At 46.9% G+C, this 26,976-nt stretch overlaps 7 protein-coding genes across 8 annotated transcripts; 3 read left to right on the top strand and 4 right to left on the bottom strand.

Moving 5' to 3' along the window:
• Positions 1-21: 21 nt before the first annotated feature.
• BDCG_06959 (heat shock transcription factor, other eukaryote) lies at positions 22-3,722 on the top strand. The gene is made up of 2 exons (XM_045422721.1): positions 22-1,167; positions 1,260-3,722. Exons 1-2 carry the CDS (start codon positions 716-718, stop codon positions 3,355-3,357), a joined length of 2,550 nt encoding a protein of 849 aa, XP_045278301.1. The 5' UTR covers positions 22-715; the 3' UTR covers positions 3,358-3,722.
• Positions 3,723-4,720: 998 nt separating this feature from the next.
• On the bottom strand, positions 4,721-8,913 carry BDCG_06958 (histone deacetylase 6/10; the record flags this gene model as incomplete). The annotated part of the gene is made up of 16 exons (XM_045422720.1): positions 4,721-4,826; positions 5,095-5,348; positions 5,455-5,564; positions 5,672-5,751; positions 5,833-5,918; positions 6,018-6,110; positions 6,210-6,273; positions 6,359-6,406; positions 6,481-6,592; positions 6,689-6,724; positions 6,807-6,978; positions 7,100-7,227; positions 7,296-7,408; positions 7,467-7,608; positions 7,749-8,057; positions 8,235-8,913. 16 exons carry the CDS (start codon positions 8,911-8,913, stop codon positions 4,721-4,723), a joined length of 2,532 nt encoding a protein of 843 aa, XP_045278300.1.
• A 1,375-nt stretch (positions 8,914-10,288) lies between these two features.
• BDCG_06957 (glyceraldehyde-3-phosphate dehydrogenase) lies at positions 10,289-12,755 on the bottom strand. Its single transcript, XM_045422719.1, has 8 exons — positions 12,538-12,755; positions 12,286-12,385; positions 12,165-12,200; positions 12,019-12,032; positions 11,884-11,947; positions 11,126-11,810; positions 10,839-11,009; positions 10,289-10,682 (listed from the first exon to the last, which is right to left on the bottom strand). The coding sequence occupies exons 2-8, from the start codon at positions 12,295-12,297 to the stop codon at positions 10,651-10,653; spliced, it is 1,014 nt and encodes a 337-aa protein (XP_045278299.1). The 5' UTR covers positions 12,298-12,385; positions 12,538-12,755; the 3' UTR covers positions 10,289-10,650.
• A 1,005-nt stretch (positions 12,756-13,760) lies between these two features.
• Positions 13,761-15,647, bottom strand: BDCG_06956 (phosphate transporter). The gene is made up of 3 exons (XM_045422718.1): positions 14,689-15,647; positions 14,317-14,477; positions 13,761-14,218 (listed from the first exon to the last, which is right to left on the bottom strand). Exons 1-3 carry the CDS (start codon positions 14,706-14,708, stop codon positions 13,827-13,829), a joined length of 573 nt encoding a protein of 190 aa, XP_045278298.1. The 5' UTR covers positions 14,709-15,647; the 3' UTR covers positions 13,761-13,826.
• BDCG_06955 (uncharacterized protein) lies at positions 15,023-18,134 on the top strand. The gene is made up of 4 exons (XM_045422717.1): positions 15,023-16,179; positions 16,247-16,434; positions 16,497-16,790; positions 16,890-18,134. The coding sequence occupies exons 1-3, from the start codon at positions 15,950-15,952 to the stop codon at positions 16,694-16,696; spliced, it is 618 nt and encodes a 205-aa protein (XP_045278297.1). The 5' UTR covers positions 15,023-15,949; the 3' UTR covers positions 16,697-16,790; positions 16,890-18,134.
• Positions 18,135-18,231: 97 nt separating this feature from the next.
• On the top strand, positions 18,232-20,832 carry BDCG_06954 (histone H2A.Z). The gene is made up of 3 exons (XM_045422716.1): positions 18,232-18,986; positions 19,297-19,366; positions 19,515-20,832. Exons 1-3 carry the CDS (start codon positions 18,888-18,890, stop codon positions 19,760-19,762), a joined length of 417 nt encoding a protein of 138 aa, XP_045278296.1. The 5' UTR covers positions 18,232-18,887; the 3' UTR covers positions 19,763-20,832.
• A 658-nt stretch (positions 20,833-21,490) lies between these two features.
• BDCG_06953 lies at positions 21,491-25,811 on the bottom strand. 2 transcript variants are annotated; one of them, XM_045422715.1, is made up of 3 exons: positions 25,585-25,811; positions 22,596-25,522; positions 21,705-22,506 (listed from the first exon to the last, which is right to left on the bottom strand). In XM_045422715.1, exons 2-3 carry the CDS (start codon positions 23,904-23,906, stop codon positions 22,213-22,215), a joined length of 1,605 nt encoding a protein of 534 aa, XP_045281909.1. In that variant the 5' UTR covers positions 23,907-25,522; positions 25,585-25,811; the 3' UTR covers positions 21,705-22,212. The 2 variants fall into 2 exon arrangements, with proteins under 2 accessions (XP_045278295.1, XP_045281909.1); XM_045422714.1 differs by having other exon boundaries at positions 21,491-22,506; positions 22,596-25,811.
• Positions 25,812-26,976: the final 1,165 nt, after the last annotated feature.

Genomic DNA, 26,976 nt, shown 5'->3' with positions numbered 1-26,976 from the left:
TTCCTAGCGTTGTCTTGGCGTGTTTGCCCTGTTTGCCCGCCCTGGGTCGAGATATTCTCATATCTGGCCCAGAAAGGAAAGCGACTCAATCTCCAACGCCGCGACCACGAACTTATATCTAAAGCCATCTTCACCACCTTCAGCAACACCCTGCGTCTTCTTCTTCCCGACATCGCTTCAACCTCATCTTCAACCTCACCTTTCCATCCCTCTATCTCAATAGCCCTGGCCCCTTCTTGTGTAGCCTTATGCGCTTGCAGATATTCTCGCAAACTTATCATCTAACTAATCATCCTATCCAGAGCTAGGCTGGCTAGTTAACTTAGTGGTGGCTTCATCAAAAGATAACCCCCCCATCCCAACGGTTCACCTGTTCGATAAAATTGAAACTGCCTTGCCACTACATTACCTACTATCATCGTTTTGTTGGTTTTTGAACAGTATTGGAAATATTCGTCCAATTACCCGACAACAACTTAAGGATTCGAGTAACGAACGACGCGATAATCGCTCGGCTGCTGGGATATTCTGCGGCCCGCACCCGCTCCCGGATCGCACACGCTGATATCAGAAACCGATATTTTGAGCCTGCATTCGACATACCATTTTTCACCCCTCCTAGCCTCAATTCGTTTTAACTCCATCCTGTCCTCCGTCCCGCGCGGTCTGGCTGTCTCATAGCCTCGCACGTGTTTTCCGTTTTATCTTATAATATATGCTGGCCATGACGTCGCCAGGCGTCTCTCGAAAGAGACCCGCACCAGGTGCTTCTCCGATGCCCCGTCAACAGATAATCCCAACAGATCCCCAACTATCCAACGACCAGTTCTTACAGTGGGGGCAGGCTGGTACCGCCCACCCAGACTCCTCCGCTTCTCTCGCCAGCTCCCCGCAATACCCCTCCTCAGTTCCGCACCCAACTGACGTTGACCCTGTGCATGCATCAAACCAACTCACGCGGAGACCAGACCACCAGCTAGTCAGCAGAGCGCGTTTACACGACCCGAACGTAATTTCATTGATGGATCCAGCCAGAACGAGGACAGATGACAGAGGAGATCCTGGTACGGAAACGGAGGCTGAGCTGGCGCAACGTGCTCTCCTGGCAAAAAAGGATGCTCAGGCAAAGAGGAAGCAGATCCCGCCTTTTGTGCAGAAGCTGAGCAGGTATGCTATTCGATTCCCCTTTTTCCTGTTCGTATATACGTCAGCGATCAAGCGGTTAATGATATTTCCCCCCTCCCCCTACCCCAAAACAGTTTTCTTGACGAATCGAAAAATACCGATCTAATACGATGGTCCGAGGATGGCAATTCATTTATTGTTCTGGACGAAGATGAATTCGCCAAAACATTAATCCCCGAGCTCTTCAAACACAATAACTACGCCTCATTCGTCCGCCAACTGAACATGTACGGCTTTCATAAAAAGGTCGGCCTCTCTGACAACTCTATGCGCGCTAGCGAACGTAAAAATAAGAGTCCCAGCGAATATTCGAACCCTTATTTCAAGCGTGGCCATCCGGATCTCCTTTGGCTTATACAGAAGCCCAAGAATACGTCAGGTCAAGGCAGAGGGTCTAAAGGTGGACAGCGTGCCAAGAATGAAGGTGAAGGAGACGATGGAGAAAATGAGGACTTTGGAGAAGAAGGAGGTGGTGCCCCGCACGAGCGGGCAAAGTTTCGTGGCCAACTGTCTATCGGAGCCGGGGAGGGTACACTTGCAAATGAACAATTAGCCAATGTCTATCGTGAGCTCCAGAACATTCGTCAACAGCAGCAAATAATATCCTCGACTATCAGCAAATTGCGACGGGAACACGAGCAACTCTATGGACAGGCAGCCACCTTTCAGGAACAACATACTCGTCACGAAAATTCTATCAATGCAATACTCACATTCCTCGCCACTGTGTACAACCGAAGTTTACAGGGCCATGAAGGAGTTCAGGGGATTGTTAACTCTTTTGCTGGAGCCATACCCCAGGATAATACGCAGAGAAATATTGTCGACATGGACGATTTTATCGGAGGTATCAATGCGGACCTTTCTGGCCAGCGACCTTTTAAGAAACAGCCGTTGCTGCTGAAGGCGCCTCCGGTTGTTAGCCGAGATGTCCAATCGCTACATGGCAACACAATAAGCCCGGCCTCGACTGGTAGCCATTACGATACCTCTCAAAGTCACAGACACCCATCTGAGCACAAGAACAGCACATCATCTAGTAATATCGAAGAGTTGTTCGATAGTCCGCACAATTCCATCTCCCAGGCACAACTTCCACACCGACAGGAACAACAACATCCCATACAGCACCAACGGACCGCATCGTCCCAATCTGCTCATCATGACCAATCAACGCCGAATTTCCCCCAGAGAGACATTATGTCTGTTATCCAAAACTCTAACGCGAGGAATAACTTACCGTCCAACCTATCTGACTTCCCTAGAATGCTTTCCTCGTTTGAGACGTCTGGGGGGAATTCCCCTCTTACCGCCTCACAACGAGCTGATATGCTGCGCCTGATTGCCAACCAGAACCATGCATCCGATCCAACCACCACATCATCGCAAAACAACGCACTTATCACGCCAACTCCACCGCCTATGCCGGCAGGTTACCCCACCCGCCTTGCCAACACGCGAGCGGAAATCGACAATCTCGTGAAAATGCAAGCAGAGCAAGACCGCTCCGTTCAGAATCTCACAAACCTATTACAGCCCCTGAGCCCCAACGGGTCAATCCCGGGGCTTGATGAAAACAGCCTGAATTCCGGGGTCCCGCCACCTCCGTTGGATCTAGACCAGATTTTTAACAGCGATTACTTCTCTGACTTCCCAGACATGGATAAGAGCGGAGACCTGTCTGGGTTCAACCACGATCTCCAAAGCGGCCAAGAAAAGGAGTCTGACAACAAGATCACCAGCCATAACCATAGCACCACTGGTAATGATACCCATACGAGCGATCTATTCGATTTCGACGCACTCCCTTCGGTTACGACTGGAGATGTACTCCGTCCTTCTAATGCGCCTGATGATACTCACCCAGTGCCCGGGTACTTTGACGAGTATCCTTGTCTAAACGGCGGCAGCGGTAGCGGCAGCGGAAACGCGAGTGGCAGTGGCAACCTTGACACTTCGCGACTGGATGATGGCTCCGGCAGTCCTGATTTCGGCGGCGGAAGAAGGGGATCCGATGAGGCTCGCATAACTGAGACATTTTCGAGCAGCGAGGCAGCCAGTCCTGCGACGACGAGTGTCGACGAGAGCTTACAAGGATTCGAGGGGGTGAATGGCAATAATGCTGGAACAAGCATTTCCTCCTCAAACAAGAGGCGGAAGAGGAATAAGTAGCGAACTGCACTGTTTCTGTGGGACACCAAAGGACCATGTTAATTTAGTTTTATTCACAGGAGGGAAGGGGGAAAAAAAATAAAAGTCGAACAAAGCCAAGTTGTTTTTTTTTTCTTTCTTTTGTCTTGGTTTTACGATGACCTCTAGCAGAGTCTTGCCTTAAGAGGTCCCTTTTTTTTCTTTTTTTTTTTTCTTCTTTTCCGATTTTTACTTATCTCTTTGTACTTTTTTTACCCTTTTGGCTTTTATTTTATTTTTATCTTTATTTATTTATTTTGGTTTCTAATTATTACCCTGGGCGGCAGGAGAGACAAAGAGGGCAGAACCGGCGTTTGGACGGGAAAAAAAAAAAAAAAAAAAAAAAAAAAAAAAAAAAAAAAAAAAAAAAAAAAAAGAGAAAAGAGAGAGAGAGAGAGAGTCACTGTCTCTTTTTGTGTGTGTTTTTCATCTCCTACTTCTTCCTCCCTTTGAAGGCTCTGAGCCGGTTTCTACGGGTGTTGTGTGTGCGTGTGTGGTGGGTAAGGGAAAGGCTGGAGGAATTTAAGTGATATTTTCTCTTTTCTCGAAGGGGACTTTGGGGGGCAAGAGTCATACATATTATTTATTTTTTATTGGGCATTTAGACTCAGGGGTTCGGGGTATTTCCAATGTACTGGTATCATGTTTTTCCCCACGCGTTGTCTCTGTGTGCATCTATGTCTGTACATACCTAGGTATCTATATGATCTTAATCTTTCTGAAATGCTATGTGTCTCTTGATACAGGTGCGACGTGATGATACTGGACATATCCTTCCAGCACTGCTCTTCTACCATCTGTAAACAAAGTCAATGAAGTATGCTTCACCAGTGAGATACATACCCCCCCCCCCCCCCCTTTTGGCCTCCCATAGTCGCAATAACAACAACAAAACCTGCGCGTCAACAGCAAAACACCTACAACAGCAACAGCCAACAAGTCAAGATACTCTTCGAGAAGACTCATTCTATTCTTTTCACCAGCTTGACTCCTCTCTTTCTTCTTTCCCTTGTCCATCATCCCCTTGATCTTCATCTCAACTACAACCCGCCTGCCTGCCTGCCTTCTCCCCTTCCCCAACAACCAACCATTCACTTCAGACTTAACACATCCCTTCTCTGCCCAGGGCAAGCTTACCTACTCAATGATGATCCATATATAACTCCAGGTAGCCGCTGTTAGGTTGCCTGTGGGGACCACGGCTTTTTTAATCCGACGTAGGAAGCTTTCTCTGTGTTGAGGTAGCCACATGAACAGTCAGACACTTGTTTCCTTCTTGCTTCTCCGCTGCCCTTTTTTTTTTTTTTTTTTTTTTTTTTTTTTTTTTTGGTTTGCCCATTCAACCCTAAGGCCTCACGCTGTGAGCCGTGTCGTGGTTAGTTGGTGTAGTTCCGCCATCCGCCATATCATACATTGTTAAGAGAGCGAAGACATAACCGCATAAATCTGAACTGGAACAAACGTGATGTAATCTGAAATGTCAATGTACAATGTATCATCGATCATTCATTTCATAGATGCTCACTTGCCTTCTCCTATTTTCAAGAGTATCCGCCCTCGTCCCACCTCTTAAATGCCACCGCCACATGGCACATAATAACAATCGCATCAACAGAGCCAAAGCATCACAGCCGAGAGAAACTAAACAAATCACCGAGAACTGAAGATGCCCCAAACAGCAAAGAATAAATCCCCCAATCAATCAACCAAGCCACTCACGCTCCTTTACCCCCTTCCCCTAATCCTTCCCCTAATCCTTCCCCTTGCTCCTTCACCCCCTCCCCCCCCTCCTCCGCCTCCTCTTCCACCCTCTCCTCCATAAACTTAAACACATCCTCCTTGTGTGCATTAAGCATCTCATTGAGGCCCCGATTCGGCGATCGTATCAGCCGGCCATACCGCTTCGAGAGCTTCCGGCTGTTCTCCGGCCCGGCCCAGACGCCGTGCAGGTGCGAGACGAAGACGAGGGAGTTCTGGTCGGGTGATGCTTGCTTGTCAGTGGCCGAAAAAAAAAAAAAAAAAAAAAAAAAAAAAAAAAAAAGTTGGGGGGGGGGGGGGGGGGGAACCAAGAAAACATACCTCTTTATACCATTTCGATAGCCAAGTTGTGGTATTGCTCGAGACAGCGCGGACGGGGCTCTCGGCCACGAAGGAGATGACGCCACTTACGCGTTCGTGGACACGTTCTGCTTGGCAGGATATCACTTGACGTTAGATACAGCTGGTGCTCGTTGGGATATATATATATATATATATATTTTAGATATATAGATATGGTATGTATGAATGTACGCACCGGTGTTCACAAGGAGATTAGCCAGGCCGAAATATGCGTTCCCGACTCCAAGGAAGAAGATGCTTGTGGCGTCGTTGGGTCTGTTGCATATGAGCAGAAGGAAATTAGTTTATACTACTACGAACGTAGAAAATTGGGGGGGGGGGGGGGAAGATACGCACTCAATATAATTCTCCCAGAGGTACGTAGCTAGCTGATCGCCCATCTGCATACGTGCGCGGTGGTCATCCTGATAGTCCGCTGATTTCTATTTCACAATTCACAACCACTAGTCAGACACACATCCAAAGACGGAGTGCGTTTGTTGACTAATCTAACTTCCTGCATGGCTGTTTCTCTCACTCACCGCAGACAAAGTAATATGTTTAGGAATATTAACGTCGATGACGCCAAAATTGTTCTGCATGGCCCATTCGACGTAGTCCTTGACGCTATCAGCCTTATTTTTGCTCCACCGTTAGCCATTCCCATGCCGTGGGCGTGGGGCCAAGGGGGGAGGAGGTCCTTGATTCTTTTGGTTGTTTTTTGAGAAACTTACAAGCCAGCAGTTGTGCGGTTCTAGTGTATTGGTGACCGGGTGTGGGATGCCCATGAGTTCGGGTCTGGAGGGACAATTTAGCTGGGATGCGAATACAATGATGGAAAGTGGGGAAGGAAAATAGGAAAATAGGAAAATAGTTAACATACGGATCGTGGAAGATGACAAGGAGCGGGTTTTCCGCGTCGTAATTTGGACTATAGTAGGACAGTGATGTTAGTTGAGCGGTCGAAATTCAATCTCGTAGGATGTATGTATGTTGTAGTCCGACCTTGCGAGTACTTGATTCTCAAATGATTTGGAGATTGTGTCTCTGTATATGTAGAGGCTTGTGAGTTTGCAGTTGTCGTATAGTTGCTTTGCTTGGTATTGTCGTATAATATCTACATTGCAAAAGCAAATAAACCAGATCAGTACTCCTTCCCATTCTAGCAAAAAAAAAAAAAAAAAAAAAAAAAAAAAAAAAAGTTTGTCCTTACCATGAACCCTATTACCCTGGAAAGATTCTGGCGGACCTATTCAACAAACGTAGGTTTAGCAAAGAGGCCCATGATGCGGAAAGCCAAGACTAGATTAGATAGATAGATAGATGGATACCTTTCGGATACATGCACTTCCAGTATGCAGACTGGATCATCGCGACCCGTTTAACGGTGTGTACTGCCGCCCGCGAAGCTGATGGCGCATGGAGGCGGTCGGGCGGTTCACCCATCAGCGTCCTCGTCACAGCAAGGGCGGACTTGGATATTGATCGGAAATTATATCCTCCCTGAATTTTTAAAATTACGGTTAAGACTGGCCGTGATCGAGTAAATTCTTTTCTTTTTTTTTTTTTTTTTTTTTTTTTTTTTTTTTTTTTTTTTTTATTATACAAAAAAAAAAGAACTTACCTCCAGACAAACAGCGACCTTACCCCCTGCCACATTCATAAGCATGCGGGTCATATGGGCGTAGCAGGGAGGAGTCACGAAGCATCCGCCCAGCTCGTCACCGGCGGCCGCATCGAAACCAGCAGATACTAGTACAATATATTTAGCATATACAATATAACATGTACAATATATATATAAAAGGACGGGAGCTTACTGATAACCAAATCCGGATCAAATTCATACGCGATGGGCATCACAACTTCCTGGAAGGCATACATGTAGTCGCCATCGCCCATACCCTGCGTTGGCCAGGGGATGTTGATATTTCTAGGGGCGCAGTGAGCGTTGGCAACATATCACGAGGGAGAACGCGAAAGGCACTTACTTTCCCAGTCCATTTCCCTCTCCGCAGTGGTCCCAATTACCCTCTTCGCCACCGGGATAGAAAGAACCGTCTCTGTACACGTGGAGGGAGATATAAAGGATGTTTGGATCATCATAGAAGGCCTTTTGAACGCCGTTTCCTGCTTATATGTGAGATGGAGATGAAGGGGAACATCCACACAAGCAAGAGCTAGTTACCATGATGTACGTCCCTGATTCAACGTTAGCTCGTGTAAACCTACTTTTAGGGCGAAACAGTTGTTGCACGTGTGGGAGAGATTACAGTAAGAAACAACGACATACCAGTCCAAAATTAAAATCTTCCGACACTTCTCCCCAAACTCCCTCTGACACACCCTCGCCGCAACACAAACATTATTAAACAAACAGAACCCCATCGTCTTGTTCTGTTCCGCATGGTGGCCCGGGGGCCGGATGACTGCAATAGCATTCTTCACCTGCCCACTCACGACAGCCTTGCAGGTTTCGATGGCGCCACCGCATGACAGGATGGAAGATGTAAACGTGAGAGAATTGAAATAGATGGAATCCCGCGTGTGCTCGAGGGCAATTAACTCCTCCTCCGACATGTCTGTCCTTGGCTGTTAATATACATTTAAACCAAAAAAAAAAAAAAAAAAAAAAAAAAAAAAAAAAAAAAAAAAAAAAAAAAGAGAGAGAGAGAGAGAGAGAGAGAAGAAAAGAAAAAAAGAAAGAAAGAAAGAAAAGAGAAAAGTACCCTCCATAAGAATTAGAGGTAGAAACTCACACTTTGTACTCTTCACAAAATCATAATGCTCCGTATCATGCACGAGGGAGATCTCCTCCTCAGTCGCTTCTCTCGCCCCAATGCGCTGCAGCGGCAGCGAGACCAGCGGTCTCGATGACTCTGGATCATCCACAAGCCCGGCTTTACAAAGCTCCTTGTAGATATAATAAATGCGCCTAGGGTCTTCGGGGTGGACATCCAGGGTCGGCTTGACTTCACAGTGATACCGCATGCGGATGTCATAGCATAAGCCGGTCGCCAGCGACGCCAGGGGTAAGCCCCTCGTGTCCTCGGCGTTGTCGTTGGGCCAGTCCGAGTCCTCCTCGACAAGGCTGTCTGCGTCGGAACCGTACTTGAGAGTGTGCGGCGGCGACGACTTGGTTGGCGGGGTCGCGGCCGTGGCGTGGTCCGGTGGCGCAGCGAATCTCTCTCGGAAGGACTGCATTAATGACGGGGCGTGGCTTTGAGACGGAGCGGGCCGGGGAGCTGTAATCGATGCCGATTGCCCCGAGTGTGCTGGTGCTGATTCTGGCACTGGGGCTGATGTGCCGTTCAATTCCAGCGGGCTGGGGAGCTTCTCTGGACTAGCGCTCAAAGGACGGCCAGGTCCAATGGGGATAACGGTTGGAGGGGCCATGTCGGACATGACGACATCCTCGTCGTCTTCAATTTTTGACATGGTATGCAATGAGAAAGTTCTCTTGGGAACTACCTAGGTACGGTATTCCCGTTGTCTAATGATATGATTGGAGGGGCCGGCAACAGGTCTCAAGGGCGCATAATCGAGACACTCTCTTTGCGGTTCCTATATGTGGTGTACCAAAGAGAGAGAGAGAGAGAACAAAACAAAGAGCGCCGAAACGCTTAACAAAAAAAATAAAAAAATAAAAATAAAGGTAAAGGTAAAGAAAGGTAAGGTAAGGTAAGGTAATATAAAAAGGAAGCAAAAAAAATACAAATATGCAGCAAAAGTACACCTGTACTCAAAGGATCTAAAAACAAATCCACGCGCACGCACTGTAAGCGGAGAGCAGAAAGAATTGCAAAGTCAAAATCAAAGGACAAGAAAGAAAGAAAGAAAGAAAGAAAAGAAAGAAAAGAAAGAAACAAAACCACCAGGTAACCGCAAATAAAGAGAGTTTTGCGGGGAACAAGCAAGCAGACCAAGTGCGCCCTCCGCCTGTAGGTCGTATGTATGTCGTATGTCGTATTGTCGTGTGTCGTGTGTCGTGTGTGGGTTATGGTTATGGGTTATGGGTTATGGATGTTACAGAGGGTTAGAGAAAAAAGAGAGTAAAAAGATGGATGCAGGAGTTTATTATTATTATGCAATAAATAATGATCAAAGGAGGCTTGCAGAGCCGAGTTGGCGCGCAAAGCTAAGCAAAGCAAGCGCTCCCTTTTGGTCTTTTGTTCCCCCAATTGGATCAAAAAAACATAAAACACAGGCGGAAAATGGGTTTGGCGCTAGAAATGGGTCCCGCTGGCAAACCTTTCAAGTATTGCTGGGATATTATTATTATTATTATCTTATTGTGGTTGGATTTCGGGGTTTTGTTTCGTAGAAAATGCGACTTTGATGTGCAGATTTGATGGTTTTGATGGATTTTGAAGCTTTTTTGCGGAAGGATATACGGACCATTGTTGTTCCGCTCCGATCCAGGCACGTGATGAGGATGAGAACTTGTGAATAAGGTTTTTGTTGATGTATCATATCTATGTGTGTATATATATATATATATATATATATATATATAGTTAACTAGTGGGATATTGAGCATGTTTCATTTCGACCCTCTGTTGGCTGGCTTCCTCTTCTTCAGTCAAGTTCCTCTGAAGCGGCCAGGTGGAGGTGGTGGCCAGAGAAGACTAACTAGTTAACTACCTCAAGCAACAAACACCCAGGACAGTTTTACACAACACTTCAACTAACCTAAACTACTCATTCTGTTCCATACCTTAGGTAAATCAAACAAGCAGCTCAAGAAACAACCACCTCTCTCTTCGCTATAACAACACAGACTAAGTCCTACATTCAATGGAAGAAAAAGAAAGGAAAACAAATAAAAATAAAAATAAAAAAATAAGACTTTAATTTTAATTACGGATTTTAAAGCGTTACATTCCTTTTTCTTTTGTAAAGAGAGCCGGGCGCGGGGAACCGCAAACCGCCGTGAAAGTCCTTTTGAATGGCAGAAACCTGCAGGCAGGCAGCACATGTAGAGGCAAAGAAGAGTACAGACAAATTACTACAAAAAGAAGAAGATAGAAAAAGAATTTTGTCCTTTTTTGATTTTTCTTTTTTTTTTCCCTTCTTTCTCTAAGGTTTGCTCAAAAAGGGGGAGAGGGCTAGGAACGAGGAGAGTTCATTTGTGGATTAGAGGACGCTTCTTTCCCTGCTGCTCGCTGCTGATTGCTAATTGTCGTCGTCGACCTTGGAGATGTAGGCTGTTGTGCACGCAAAGAGTATTATTAGCCTATGCTTATTTTCCCTTTTTTTTTTCTTTTTTTTTCTCTTTTTCTTTTTTTTTTCTCTTTACACCCTACACAGAGCAAATTCGCGCCCTGGATGGAAGTAGTATGGCAGGAGAGAGAGGAACTTACAGATGAGGTCGAGGACACGGCGGGAGTAGCCCCACTCGTTGTCATACCAGGAGATGAGCTTGACAAAGTTGCTGTTGAGGGCAATGCCGGCGGAGGCGTCGAAGATGGAGGAGCGGGGGTCTCCGTTCAAGTCGGTGGACACGAGAGCGTCTTCGGAGTAGCCGAGGATGCCTACAGGGAAATTAATTATTTGTTAGGGATTATGCTCAATTTTTTGTTCAGGGGTGAGGGGGTGAAGGGGGTGAGGGGTTGAGGGTGTAGGGTTATATAATAAAAATAATAAATACCCTTGAGTTCGCCCTCAGAGGCAGCCTTGACGGCCCGCTTGATCTCCTCGTAGGTGACGGGCTTCTCAGTCTTGCAGGTCAGGTCGACGACGGAGACGTTGGCGGTGGGCACACGCATGGCCATGCCGGTGAGCTTGCCGTTGAGGGAAGGAATGACCTTGCCGACGGCCTTGGCGGCACCGGTGCTGCTGGGGATGATGTTCTGAGCAGCAGTGCGGCCACCACGCCAGTCCTTGGAGGAAGGGCCGTCGACGGTCTTCTGGGTGGCAGTGTATGCGTGGATGGTGGTCATGAGGCCCTCGGTCAGGCCGAAGTTGTCGTTGATGACCTTTGCGAGCGGGGCGAGGCAGTTGGTGGTGCAGGAGGCGTTGGAGAGGACGTTGATGTCCTTGGTGTACGTATGCTCGTTGACTCCCATGACGAACATGGGGGCGTCGGCGGAGGGGGCGGAGATGATGACCTTCTTGGCGCCACCCTTCAAGTGGGCGCTGGCCTTCTCGGTGGTGGTGAAGACACCGGTGGACTCGACAACGTAATTGACGCCGTGCTTGCCCCAGGGGATGTTGGCGGGGTCTCTCTCTTGGTAGAAGTGGACGGTCTTGCCATTGACGGTCAGGCCGTTGTCGCCGACGACGATGTCGCCCTTGAACTGGCCGTGTGTGGAATCATATTTGAGCATGTAGGCCTGTGATCCGGGGATAACATTGTCAGCTATTAAGTGTTTTTTCGGAATTTTCAAGCTAGATTTCCACACGTACAGCATAGTGAGTCTCAATGAAAGGATCGTTCACGGCAACGATCTCCACGTCATCGTGCTCAATACTGGGGGCCTAAGTCAGTACAGCAGCACAACACAACACGACAAACAGAGGCATGAATTGGCAGCAACTCACGCATTTCGCAAGACCTAGGATAGGAAATCAGCAATCAGAAAGGGAAAAAAAAAAAAAAAAAAAAAAAAAAAAAAAAAAAAAAAAAACCAGAGAAAAGTGAATATTTCGAGATTTCGAGCAGAGAGAGGGAGGGGAGAGAGACGTACAATGCGGCCAATGCGACCGAAGCCGTTGATTCCGACCTGGAAGGCAACAGTTAATATAGCGACAACATAGGTCATAGGTCTACACATCTATCTATGAGAGTACAACAGGTGAATAGCATACCTTGATAGCCATGGTTGCTGGTTATTATTGATGATGGATGGAAATTAAAATATAAAACTGTGTTTGTTGGTTGACACAAAAAAAAGAGAAAAAAAAAGCACTATGGCGGGGTAGTTACACTTGGTCAGACGAGAAAAAAAATAAAAATGTTGGGAAATTGGCGGGAATAGCGGGGTAAGTTAAGTTATATACGGCGCGGCGGGCATCACCAAGAATAATGGGGGAGGAAGAGAAGAAGAAAGAAGCACTCACCTAGAGCTAGAGATGGGATTGTGATATATAGAATACAGGAGGGGATGTTTTTGGTAGAAGAAGAAGAGGGAAGAGGAAGAGGAAGAGGAAGAGGAAGAAGGTTTCCAGCCAAGTAATATATATATAATATATATAGTTAACTAGGGTGTTTGACGCAATGATTCTGATTGAGTTAACTTACCCGGATCTTGCTTGGGCTTTGACTGTGGCTTTTCCATTAGTTAACTACTCTATCTATCTACTAGTTATTATTATTTATTACTTGCCTATACATACATATACTGCCGATAAAATGATATTATTATATCGAACAATCCCCCACCAGACCTCCCTCTGTCACCGAACATCTGAAAAGAGAGATAGCTCTCTATCTATTCCCAACCTTGCCCCATTGTGCTTCAAAACAACGCCCCGTCCTTCATCTGTAATTATGTAATTATTTGCATATAACTAAACTAAACTAAGTTATACACACATATATATACAAGGCAAAACAAACAAAGATCAAGATATGATATGGGGAAAAAAGGACCTTATGGACGGGCCGGCCGCATCTCGCCACCTCTTTCTTTGAAGTGGATAATAGTTCGATCATCGCTGAACATTTTTCCATCATCCATCTCAATCATGATAATAACTAAACTACTGTGTATATCTTCTATATATCTTCGCCCTCTGGAACATATGGTGGGAGGATGAAGTATAAACACCCCATCGCTATTTCTAATGTATATATATTCAAGAAGAACTAGACTAAAAAATATACATTTAAAACTAGGTGTAGAAGTAGTATATTGGTAGTAGTAAACCTCGCTCCCGCTTCTCCTGGTGGCGGTTGCACTTGGATCGAGAGGAACATTTGAATACTTTGTCTTAACTCCCTGGACCTTGGATGCAAAGAGTCGCCAGATGCAATAAAATAACATATCACGAACAAAATGTGTTACAAACAAATAAATATATCAACTGTTAACTGTTAAAACAAGGGAGAAACGCCATTCCTCATGCAACAATAATACATACATACCATCCGTAGACGGCGTTGATACCTATCTATTCGACAAATATATATATAAAAGGAACGAGAAAGATTAAAAAAAAAAAAAAAAAAAAAGAGCTCCAAGTAAGTTGTATTCCGCATTTCCATATTCTGCAAAAATTATAAAAACTTCCCGGCGCTTTCTTATATTTTGCCTAGATAAAAGACAACCCAGACACCAGGCAAAAAAGAAAAAAGAAAAAAAAGAGAGAAAGAGGGAGATAAACAGAACGAAGTGCAATCATTCGTCCTACTCCTCCTTCGCACCGCCCCTCCACGTCTTCTCCGCAGACTCCACGCTAGCGCGATCCTTCTTCACCTCGCCCTGGCCCATGCCGAACATGCCAGCCGCCGCCTTCCACGGCCGCTCCAGCTCGCCCTTGGCCGGCTTGCCGAACAGGTGGATCTTGACCAGGTTGCCCTCGAGCGCCGTCTTGAGCGGGATGATGGACTGGATGACGAGCGGGTTGGTGTACTTGAAGTACAGATGCATGACGCACATCATGCCGACGCCCATCAGCTGGCCCTTAAGGAGGGAGCGGAGCTGCTGCTTGTCGTAGTCCTGCACGGTCGTGATGACGGGCCGGGGTTCTTCCTGCGAGCCCATCGGGGCTGGCTCGACGTATTTGAGGGTTTTGAGGTCTGTATATATTATTTATATTCTATTGTTAGAAAATAGCGTGTCGGAGGAGAAGGGAATGAACAGGAAAAAAAGAAGGGGAAAAAAAATCCGGACGAACCTTTCTTCTTGTTTATTTGCGATCGCACATAGAGGTACAGTCCCAGGATCAGGATGTTGGAACAGATATACATAGCGCGCACGCCCAGGAGCACCGAAGGGTTATCGAAGGGTATTTTCTTCGAGACCTGCATCATCACGAGGATGATGGCCAGGTTTATTCTGTTTAAAAAAAAAAAAAAAAAAAGATGTTATTAGCCTCGACTATTTTTCTGCTTTCCTCTCAAGTAATAGGACATCATAAAACTAGTACTGGGCATCCTATGCCGCTACTACTTTTTTTCCCTTCTTTTTTCCCCTTCTTTTTTTTTTTTCAAGCTGGAGTCAAGCACCAGACGCGCACAGGGGTTTGAGGAGAATGGACTTAGCTTACATTTGCGGGCTCATAGACATGATGGCGGGTTACGGCACAAGGGGACTGGGGAGAGGAGAACAATATAGGTAGAGAGAACAGAGTAGAGAGGGGTGGATATGGATAGGATACCAAGAGGAAAGAGGACGATTGCAGGAGTAGAGTAGGGTTGGCGATTTTTTTCTTCCTCTTTGGGGAAGAAGAAGTCAAGCGCGGCGCAAAAACCCTGAAGCGACAGCTGGCCCCAAGCTGGAGGCGGCGGAGCGGTCACGTGCTGCTGCCGCCGTTTATTTTTATACAGAACAAGGTTTGATATCTTCAACTTCCCTACTAACAAATATCTAAATTCAAATTCCAACACAGCATGATTATCAAGAAGCCTGAATCATATCCCCATGTGGCAGGCCCTGAAATGCTAGGTGAGTCAAGAAGACCAAATCTGCTTTATCCTCGTTGCCATCATAATTCTCCTCTCCAAGACCTTCATCATCGGGTCCCGGACAAACCAACTATCCAATTTTGCGGATGAGCCATGATATCTGCCGGCAACCGACGGGAGGAGGACCTTTTAATTGAACAAACGAGCCCAAAGTCCAGTAATATCTCTGAGACCCTGGATGTTGCCCACTCTAATATTGATGACACTTTCTTCCTGGCCGCAGCTTCCGGCCGTAGGAAACATGTTCAAATTTCCTTTGAAATGCCAAGATGTCACAGAAAAGTGCCCATACTGGCGTTGCATCATTAAGGAATAATGTCTCAAGTCCGATACCATAACAATAACATGGAGAGCTGTCGCTTGATTGGTGGGTTCCTTTTGAGATCTCAGCTCACCCACTGAGCAGAATGATTGCTATTGGTACTGTATTGAAGGACGGGGGAGAGGAAGTGTCAATTCAGTTGGAGACTGGAAGGTAGGGATGTCATTAGACTGTGTTAGCAACCCTGGCGGTTGCAGTATTGCTGTTGCTGTTGCTGTTGCAGTTGCTTATCTCCGTCTTAACAAGACCTTGGAGGTGTCATTAAGATTATTATTAATATGGGATCTATCAAAATCAAAACTTGCATTGAGTATCGTATCTAGGGAAGTACATACATAAATATATATAAATGAACTCCTTCCCTAATCAGAATGCAGTTAACCTCATTATCGCCCGTCCATAGATTAGGTGTTTATACCCCAACCTCCCCCCTTCGTAGAGGAGTCGATAAAAAATACCAGGTTCGGCGGAAGACTGCGGAATAGTTATATTTCGATCTATCTCTAGTAAATCCCCCAATTATGGAACCCTACTCTATCAATCCAGAATGCCAGTCGGAGAACTCCCAGAAACTTCATCCACCAGTTCGACGTCTACAGCACGGCAGGCATACAAACACATTGCCTCCCAACCCATCCATGGCGTTTTCATCATCCCCAAGCAACTCCCATCCCATCCCGCGGTCACTGCTAATGAGGTTTCATGGCGGCGGCTTCTGCGAAGGCGAGGCTGAGGCTTCGATGAGACCATTGTCTGCAGTTCGTGCCCTGTTGCCGTTCCCGGCAACTAAATAACGGCTAACACAGCTCCAATGCCAGCTTTCTGGAACTGGCACTCAAGCACGGCGCTGCAATTCTCGCGCCTGACTATCGGCTGCGTCCTGAGCACGAGATCGTAGGTGGCCTTGAGGACACGCGCTCTTTCTGGAAATGGGTTGAGCTCCAAATGCCCACAGTTCGTCTCCAAATCTCTCCCGGGCCTCGAACCGTATCTGAACAGTCTACTCGTGTGTAGAGAGAGTGCTTGAGGATACCACGCCGCACAGACCGTACTTCTCGACATGACCAGCCAGCTTGCCCATCAAAGCTCTTTTTCTACAGTACCCGGCACTCGATCTGGGTGCTCTTTGTCTTATGCCTGAGACGCGGGTCGAGGAGGCTGCCAAGGCACGTGAGATGTTTCCATATTCCTTGGTTAAACCGGGGAATATCTGCACGCGAGCCAAGTTCGGTAGCAGGCAGGGGGAGCATTATTTGGCACATTGCTGATGACTAATCAGCTTTGCGGATCTGATGGTCAGTTTGGAAGTTGGTTGGAAAATTACCCCTGATTCTGCTATATCATTTGAAGGAGGATGAGCTGGTATGTACTTGATTATATTCCCCCCACCTCCCCTCCCCGCGAGAATATGTGGTGGAAACGGCCTAAAATATGATTAATCGCTGACCCAAAAATGTGTAGATTCCTTGGCAATAGATAGAAGCATGGACAGAGGAAGCTGAAGCCAGAAGTGCCTCTGCATTTGACATACCAGACTGGCGAGCATTCCTTCGACCATAACGACACCATGGCCACGCCATGGCTGTAAGAGCTGTTGGAATTTGTCCAAAAATTCTGGCCTGCTCGATACAATTAGTTTTTACATCCTTTAGAATATAGATGCGCACCCCTATATCCCCAAATACAATATACCTTGTGCCACCTTATGTTCCAAATGAGATTAGAGGCGACTCTTCTGCTGGACATTTTAACACACATCTGTCAGAGCCATATCCAAATGAAACCTGTTGTCAACGCAGAACTAACTGATGTTTCGGGCTGAGCAACTCACTCCCCGCCAAAATGCCTCTCACTGATTGTTACATCACGAGCTTCAAATCAGCCTGCCGCTCTCTCCACTACCGCATAAGGTTCATGTCTTAAATGGTCTGCCTCGCGATAGACGTCGTTGCCAACGTCGATGCAGGCACCACATCAAACCCCACCCTTGACCCCAACAGATTTCCATCTCCATTACCGCCCGTCTTGCACATATCACCCGCATTCAGCCCCATCTGGAAACAACCTGGACAAAATGACATGATGACTAGGTCGACCGAGACGAGCTCGTCGCACTCTGGACCGTTTAAACAAGGACAGACATAGGATCTGCCATGATGCCGACAGAATTCGTAGACTTCTGTTACTTCTTCGCACATTTTTTTGCTCCTTCTTCGCTTTCAATTTTAACGGGAGGATATGTGGTATGTAGTGTTTTAACAAGTGATTTGCGAGTAGCTGATGAAATCTGATGAAGTAGTTTTGTTGAAAAGGGGGGAGAAGGGGGGGGGAATAGGGTGCAAGTGTCCGCGGGTTATGTTTGGATGGATGGAGGCGTTCACCTGGTGATATAATATTTCTGACTGGATGTTGCGAAGTTATATAAATATAACTATTTAGTTACATGTAACTTAAAAGAATGTTCGATGTTTGAGTGAAAAGAAAGACAAAACATCTTTTCATTCAAGTTGATATTGCTGCTTTGTCGCCCCCTTCTTCATGGGAGCCAGAGTGTTGTTGTTACCTTAAGAGGGTATCCTTTGGTGGACATATGGAAGATACAGAAAGGAAAATACTACCTTCTTCTTCATTCTTCTGAGAGTATCCAAACAATGGATGAAGATCTGAAAATCTCAGTCATTATTTCAGGCCCTGAGAGTCTGCGGAGGAACAATCCGTCCACTTATTTACAACGATGAATATCGAATATCACGTGAAGCTACAATAACATAATCGAAGGACTGTGCGCTTTCCAGCCCATCTCCAAAAAGCTCGACTTGCTTCCTCACTGTCAGTTCTGGACGGCGATAGGATATTTAGCCAGGATCTGCCAATAAACTATGATTTATGTTGACTGCAGATACTATCCGGCTATAGCTTAAAGGCTGCATCTACTTGGCCGCTCTGTTTTGCCTTTTTACTAACTGGCAATTTAGGCCTTTCAAAGGCACAAACTGGCTGACTTGCAAACAGCGAATCCTCCCGGGTAATATGGCCGTACTACCCTACCAAAGGGAATGTCTGGAAACTTACCAACCGTGAAGATAAAGCTCTTCCTGTCATTTCTGCTGTCTCAGCTGTATTGACAACCCCCATTGCGCGAGCGTTGCTGCCATCTCAACATGGGCATCTTCTTCACTAATAACTTCGTGTGATATGTTGTTTTGGGGCAGCTCCCGGCAACTGCCGGATTAGGACTAGCGCGCCTTTTGTCCCTCAGCGCTATTTCTGCCTTTTTCTTAAGCGATCACAAAAGTTCGCTGCTGGGCTCTTGTGGTCTCCATCATCCATCAACAACCAACGCGAATTTTGCCACGCCGTTTCTCCATCCCTTGGTCCACACTCACCCGCAACGGATTCTGCACATCGCCCGACGCGACATACCTGTTCTTGCGACTCGATACCTGTTTATTGTTCGATATGCCTGGTGGTAAAGGAAAGTCTATTGGAGGCAAGGGCGCTCCAAAGGATGCTGCGGGGAAAACCCAGAAATCTCACAGCGCAAAGGCTGGATTACATGTTCGTCTTCCCTATCAGAAGCAGTTTGTATCTTTCTGCCCTTCCCGCTCTTTGCCGGTCCCCCGCTCGACCCTGTGCGCCTATCCCGCTGCTTAACAGGCGACTCCATCCATCAACGCGTCTGCAACGGCAAACTGTGATGGAACTCCTGATTTTCACCACATATGACACCCGGGCGTTTCGGCGATGACGGAGCCTTGACTTTTTGTCGCCATGTGTCTGCGGGATGGCCACGTTTCATCAACTTCGCTTCTGAGTTACACACTACATATAGTTACAAATTTGGGCTGACACAATATCTGTACTATAGTTCCCTTGCGGTCGTGTCAAGCGTTTTCTAAAGAATACCACGCAAAATAAGATGCGCGTTGGTGCTAAAGGTATGATGAGACTCGTTAATAGTCAAACCATTGTCTCCTATTTGCCTTTTATTTGCCTTTTGAAACTCCCTGCTCCTCCTCAACTAAACGCGCGCTGCTGAATCATTGTCCTTGATTTGATTAATTTACCTGACTCTGAATACCACAGCCGCCGTTTACGTCACCGCTGTTCTCGAATATCTTATTGCTGAAGTTCTCGAACTTGCGGGTAACGCCGCCAAAGATCTAAAAGTCAAGCGTATCACACCCCGCCATCTTCAACTTGCGATCCGTGGCGATGAAGAGTTAGACACCCTTATCCGCGCGACAATCGCGTTCGGCGGCGTTTTGCCTCGTATCAACCGAGCGCTGCTCCTCAAGGTGGAACAGAAGAAGAAGAGCAAGGGTGGCGATTAAAAAAAGCCTAAAAAATTTTCAAAAAAATTGAAGCGAAATCGAACAAGTTCTCACCACTCTTTCTTTATATGGACATGTTTTGAACCGACAAATAAGGCGTGCCATTCGAAATTGATCGCGTTTCTCCCCCCCATTATCCTTTGCTGCGACTTGTCTTCTATGATCTATCCGGTTTTCCTTTTTTTTCCCCCAGGACCTTAGCTCGCGGATTGCATCGTGTGCGCGCCGGGTTTGAGTGGAGTGGTTGGTATTCGGAAAGGACGGCGCATACACCACCTTAGCTTCGCCTTACGGACATATGCTTAGGTGTTCACGATACGATTGGAAATCTATTTGTTCTTCCCTTCCTCTCCGCTCTAATCCGGCAATGTGACGAGGATGTAGCTCCAGTGCCTTCGCGTGTTGGGTAACCGGGTCCAGATTTCCTCTTTCTCCTTTTTCTTTTCCAATCCTATTGATTATTTCCCCTGGATGTCCTTTTTCTCTTTTTCTTCTTTTTTTTTTTTTTTCTAGGGCGCTATAATGGGAAAGGTGGCTGGGTCGGCCGGATGAAAAATCGTGCAGGGTATGGTATGGGACTAAAGGAAAACAAAAACATCCCGCCTCGCCCTCGATTTGCTTGTCTTTTTCTTATATTATCTGCTTAATCCCCCTTCATTATCTCCTTTATGCTGAACTGGTCCATGTTTTCTATTCTGTGGCTTTCGCGTTTCTACTTCCTGTTTTGTTTCCAAGGTTTTCTGTTACATTGCCGCCGCCACTTGCTGTATAACTATAGGTAGCTCTTAGGTGCAATCTTTTTCCTCAACGAGTCAGGGAAACTGTGCTTTTATTCCAAGTGACCTTGGTGTATTCAATGGGTTGGATTTCTCCATGTAATGTACAGAGTAGATGCAACTCCACGTTCGCTCTTTCGTGCACATATTGTGGGATGAGACATGTCCCGTAGAATATCTTTCCTTCCAAACCCTTCTTCCAAGTTTCCTTTTCTTATCTGCGCATCACTCATCAACTATTACTATGAGACCATCTCTTAGTTTTTAGTTGATCAGTGTGTCATGTCATTCTCGTCGCTTTTCCCTAGTAGATATCTCGAGTGGTGTGAGAGATCCTTTCCCTCAGTATCTCTAGTCAAGCTTACGCTGTAGCGCATCTTGGAATGCTAACAAGTTCACAAGAACAGTTCTTCGTACCATCGACACCAACCATGTTTTCTCAGAAAGGCCTTGGGTTCCAAATCACCGCAGCTTGAACAGATGCTTCATTCAAGCCATGCATGATTAGATATGGTTTCGCCATAGAAACAGTCACACCCGGGGCGAGTGAACGAGGTGTTTGACGGGGAAAATGGAAAAATATCAAACCCTTCCTTCATCCACGAGAAGAAGAATCAATGGGCATTAATTATATTTTACAACCAGCTGCAACATCTCCAAAACCTGGAACAACTAATAGACCCTTCTTGATGAGACATGCATTGTAAATTCTAACGAAAAGGAACAGCAGAGAGGTAAGAGAAAAATGAAAAAAAATGAAAAATGAAAGAGACTAAGAAAATGGGCAAGCAACACATATTTAGTGACACGCTTTCTGGCTCACACCAACCCCCCTGATCAGTAACTACGCAGTAGGCATTGACCAGCCACGTTTACCACTTGGGAATGCGACTAGACAAAAAGAGGTTAAGCTACCGCTGCAGGCTGGGCTATTTATAGTATTGGTGTCTACGCAGCCTACTCTGTAGAAATTTGACAATCTCTAAATAGCATACGGAGTAGTTAGGTGCGACAATCTCGCGATCGCCTGGTTTAATTTTCTATATTACCTCGCAAAGCTGGCCCCTGGACCGCTGCACCAGCTCCCAGCTGACGAGATATCCGGCGCCCTGTATATGAGCCTCACCCAGATCCAAAGCACTACCAGGACAGCACAGCAAGTGATCGGAGCCACCACCCCCGGCCTATGGTACACGAGCTGCCGTGAAGATTTGGAAGCAGAACCGCGCCGGGACCTCACGTCTGACTTAGATATGATTCTTGCAACCTTTTTTAAGTGTTCTTAACAGTTCATAGGGGAATTTCATTGCATTGGGGGTATGATAGTGTGTACTTCCAAGGGGAGCGAAAACGTCTCCACGTGTATATACATGCATATAATATATCACCCACCTTACTCGTTCGTTTAGAAGCAGGTGTGTCCAATCCCCATGTCAGAACCTGACCTCGTTGGCTTACCAACGAATTATGGAGATGTGGGCAATATGTATAGACGCACTCAGTCGCAAAACATAGGAAGGAATCTTCGCAGGGGGGGAGGGGGGATGGTGTTTAAAAACGAACAAACTTCCAGAAGAATGCGGGAAAATAACGAATAAAACGGGTATAGGGGAAACGCAGTGGCTTATGTAGCTATAAGTATAGGTGTTCCGTTCACTTTCTTGTGTCTTTAATTTAAACGTTCTCCTTATCGGCGGTGACCTGAACTGCTTCCAAGGCAGCGTTCTTTTCCGTTAGGCCCATCTCGGCCGCGAAGGTAGTGCTCGGTTTCCATTTGGCAGAGGTACGTGGGTTAGTCTCTTCCATCATACGGTCGACTTGTTCGAGAGTAAGCCCCTTGCTTTCCGGCACGAGGAAGTAGGCGTAGACGAAGCAGCAGACGCAGAGGGAGCCCCATAGCCAGAAGACATTGGTGCCGAGGTTGCCCTTGTCGGTTCCGACCAGGTACGGAGTGATAACAGCGATGATCTATTTAGATTATTTCAACTCAAGTCAGTAAGGGGGTGCTACGGGGTTATATAACTCTTTAGAATGTATGGGGATATTAAAGGACTCACGCAGTTCCACAGCCAGTTGGAGGCCGTCGAAAGACCAACACCGCGGGAACGCATTGGCAGAGGGAAGATTTCGCCAATGACGACCCATGCGCCGGGGCCCCACGTGCTGGCGAAGAAGAAAATATAGATGCAGATAAACGCAATCATAGCTTTGACCACCCGGGGGTCGTCTCCATTCGACACTCCCATGATCGCAACGATGAACTCGCAAGTAAACATGCCAACTGCACCCCAAATTAGCAAAGGGCGGCGACCGAATCTCTCAATAGTCCAGAAAGAGATTGGAGTCGAGAGCACATTAACAAGAGTAGTAACGAGACCGATGAAGAATGGGTCGTCGATGGTGCCGAGATCCTGGAAGAATGTTGTTCCAAAGTAGAAGATAAAGTTGATACCAGTCCACTGTTGCATCATCTGCAAGGAGGTTCCCAGGATGGTTCGGCGCAGGTTACTAGAAGGTTTAGATAGACCGCCACGGAAGCAATTAAGCCAAGAATGGAAGTAGCTGCCTTGTGGAACTACCTGGAGTTCGTATTCGTGGTTCGCAATGATTTCAGCCAGCTCCTCTTGAATGTAATCTGAGTCAGCGGGATAACCTCGTAGCCGGGCAAGGACTTCGCTCGCTCTTTTGTTGTTCCCTTTCTTCACAAAGTAACGTGGCGACTCCGGTAACAACATGAGACCGATCCCTAGAATGAGGGCCCAGAGCATTTGGAGAGCAATCGGGATACGATATGAACCAGTATCTTGCCGATTCTGAGTCCCATAATTGACACAGGAAGCAAGCAGCAGGCCGACGGTGATACAGAACTGGTAGCCGGATACAATAGCACCTCGAACCTTCTTGGGCGCGATTTCTGACATGTAAAGAATAATAATAGCTGAGACGAAGCCGACACCGAATCCGGCGATCAAACGCCCAGCCACAAGCAACCCCAACGCAGTAGATGCTGTTTGAAGTATTACTCCGACAATGAACACACCGCAGCCCGCAACAACAGTGGTGCGGCGACCAATGAAATCCGCGAGGTCTCCAGCGATGATTGCACCAAAAAAGGTTCCGGCAGACAGAATGGAGGTGATGAGCGATTTCTGCCACGAAGGGAGGGTGAATTCAGAAGAGCCGTCAGGGAAGTCTGATTGTTTCAGCCCAGTGAACAGTTCGATAAAGTACGGCATGCCCATCACTCCGTTGATGTACCCGGAATCAAACCCGAAGAAGATGCCGCCAAAGGCAGCGAAAGCGCACATAAGATACGCCTTCATCGTAACAGGTGCCTCCACACGGGAGACATCGGTGGTGCCCACCATTGTTGGAGACGTTTACGCTGCTTCCGACCCTTAAGACCCTTGAAGGCTGTGGGGTGGGAATAGATCGGAAGATAAGGGGAATACGAAAACGAAAATACGGCCAAAGAGGATCAACACGATGTTTGAAGGCTAAATGCTTCTTCATTTAGGAAACGGACCAGACACGGGGGCCATAAGATCTTTCTTATATCTTCTGTAGAGGAGTAAAAACCCGGACAAGGCCTCAGGCCAAGGGGTGTTGTATGAGACGGGGTAACACAGGCTGAAGACTCAAGGGTCAGTGCCACTTCATTAGGGTGCTTTAGCGCCATGCGCATAAGAACCGTTGGATGGGTCAAGTTTGATCCATCTCGCCGAAAGAAAAGTGGTTGCTGTTTCTGTAAATTCTCTCATCTAGGTGAACTAAAACGGGACGGTAATGTTGACACCCATTAACACTTGACATTCTCCATCACGATGTATTTGCGATGGAAGAAAGAAAAATTGAACACGGAGTAGTAATAACGGGTTTCAGAGCGCATTCCTATGAGAGCGGGATGAGGTCCAGGGGACAGGCGGGGAAATGCCCTTGTCGAGAATTGCTGCTCGTAGGAGGCGGGGGAGGTCAGCACATTGCCCATGACAGAACGCACAGGGGTGTCAGCGCGAGCAGCACCCAAAAAAACAGCACAAGCAGCCTCGCTCATTTGACTTATTTTTGCCCGAGTCTTCTGTTCTTCCGATCCTGACTTTTGAGTGGGTGAACATGATGCAACCTTGACGTGCGACAATGGTCACGAATCGTGAAAAATCCAATGCCAGTGTCAAATTTTCATCGGGGTCTTGCCCGTCAAAATTCCAGTTAGTGGCAACTGAGCTCTCTGCGGCAAGCAGATCTAGAATCCTTCTCAAAGCGTCCCATTAAAGCAACCAAGAGAAGGTCAGCCGACAAACTGCAATTTGATTACAGATATGTGGGATATATGGACCTTGAACATAGCATTAGAGAAAAGAGGTCGGGTTCGATGAAAATTACCATTGGGGATGGCTCCACCGATGCCGTCTACAGGACAGCTTTGATCGAAGTCGGCATGAAAAATTGTCATCCCCAGATAAATTTGCTCCCCCGGTCTGGGTAGATAGCCTATTTACAGTTGAGTTGGCTACGATTCCAAGTAGCTCGATATTACCCCAATTCTGTGAGCTCGGGCCGAACAGACCGGGGAATGACCAACCATACATAGTTTTAAGTGACCAGCGCGCAGGGATCAAAGGGCACAACCACTGCGCAACGTAGATATTGGTGCTCCTCTTCTTGTAGAGCGAGGAAGGTATTGGAATTCTATTGTCACATGCCAAAGTTCTTTATTCCCTCGAAATGATAGGGCAGGGCTAAAAGCAGAGTGATTGTTGTATATGCTCAGAGGCGATGGATTGATGTTGACTCAGCCCTAAGCCGGCAATCATCTGGGTGCTTACTGCTTAGCGGGAGTGGGGGTTGCTCAAGAGCGCCACCAGCGGCCGAACGTACTGCGTATGTTCTGGTAAAACTGAACTTGGCGCATGCCTAGCCTGAATCATCGAACTAGACGGGCATAAAGATGGCAATTTCAGACGATCAATCGCGCTGTAACATCCTGACCATTTGTGAGCAGAGCATGTTGGCCGACGCTAAATTAAGAGGTGTCGGAGACAATACCGGGGTGCCCGAGTGAAACAGGACTGCTAACTGGCGGAATTAGCTTGGGGGGGTAAAATGGTCGCGGTTCTTGAGGTTGAGAAACTACACATGTCACTGCGGAGTAACGCCACCTGAGGATCCTTCATGTCGACGAGGTTGGCATGTGAGCGGACAGGGTTCGGCGGTGAGAGATGAGAGATGAGAGATGAGAGATTGAGAGGTGAGAGGTGAGAGGTGGAAGAAATTCGAGAGGTGATTCTTGTTGGAAATGGCTGAAAACGGAAAAAGTGAGGCTGAAGCTGCTGACTCGCTCACTCACGTCAACACTTAAACAACTCGACACAGACAGACAGACACAAGACAGACACAGACAAGACAGCTCGACATTTCCAACTCTCTGCTGGGATTCATATTGCAGGAGCTGGCCATTTTCCAGATTAAGACTTTCGAATGGGAACTACTAATCCATTGTCATCGCACTCTTGGAGCTTGAGAAGTGTTTCTACTAGGAATATCGCCCCTGTGAGCTCCTTGAATTCACTCATCCAGTTTTCCACTAACTAACTGCCTCTGTGTGCGCCTTCGCTGCCAGCTTAGTTCCCTTCATTTCCAACAAAATTGAAAGATTCCTCGGAAGTTGGCAACTCTCATTACATGTAATCTGTGCGGGCTAGCCATATTTTTGTGCAAACAGCGCACCTGTTCAGGGCCCATGCCTCGGATGCAACATACCAATTCTAGTGCTACGCTGCCGGTATGAGCTGGCTTTGTTCTGTCTGCAATTCTTTTCGCCGTATCGAGACCATGGAGCAAAGGGTCTCAGAAATTCCGAATCTCAGGGTCACTGTCCGGCCTTGAGCTAGCCGTGAATGATCAGCGTATAAACCCTGAAACCAAGGAGTTGTGCACAAACAAATCTCCTTTCCCTGCTCCTCATTCAGTATGGAAAGTTTGAGAAGTCCTTCAGGATGGTGGTGAGGAAGCAAATGCATCATAAACCGAGACACTCGGCCTGCATTCTGAAAGGCAAATGTAATTTGCATGGAGCTGCTTCCACTCGCGACTACAGCAAAACCCGATACATGCCAATTATACCGCTTCGGCGACCGAACATCCATTCACGCATATGTCGTTATTCAGACATATATCCCGGAAAAAATTTCTGGAGGTTGATCATACCCCCTCTTCTCTCTGCCAGCAACGGAGGTTATCACTCCTGAAGGGTCCCAGTTTCAATTTGCGCAATAAGTGTGTGCCTAGACAGCCAATAAATCGACCCAACAAGCCGGGGTCGAAAGCGCCCCATACGATGGTTAGTATTTAAGTTGATTGTTCGTCCGCTGGGTACCTGCATGGAGACCGTGCCGATCCGGGCCATTTGTAGAACCAGTTTCATATTTTACTGTCAAC

The sequence above is a fragment of the Blastomyces dermatitidis genome (assembly GCF_000003525.1).
Source record: "Blastomyces dermatitidis ER-3 genomic scaffold supercont1.7, whole genome shotgun sequence".
NCBI classification, from domain to species: domain Eukaryota; kingdom Fungi; phylum Ascomycota; class Eurotiomycetes; order Onygenales; family Ajellomycetaceae; genus Blastomyces; species Blastomyces dermatitidis.
The sequence above is the reverse complement of the archived record's forward strand: the minus strand, read 5'-3'. Positions and strand labels throughout refer to the sequence as shown.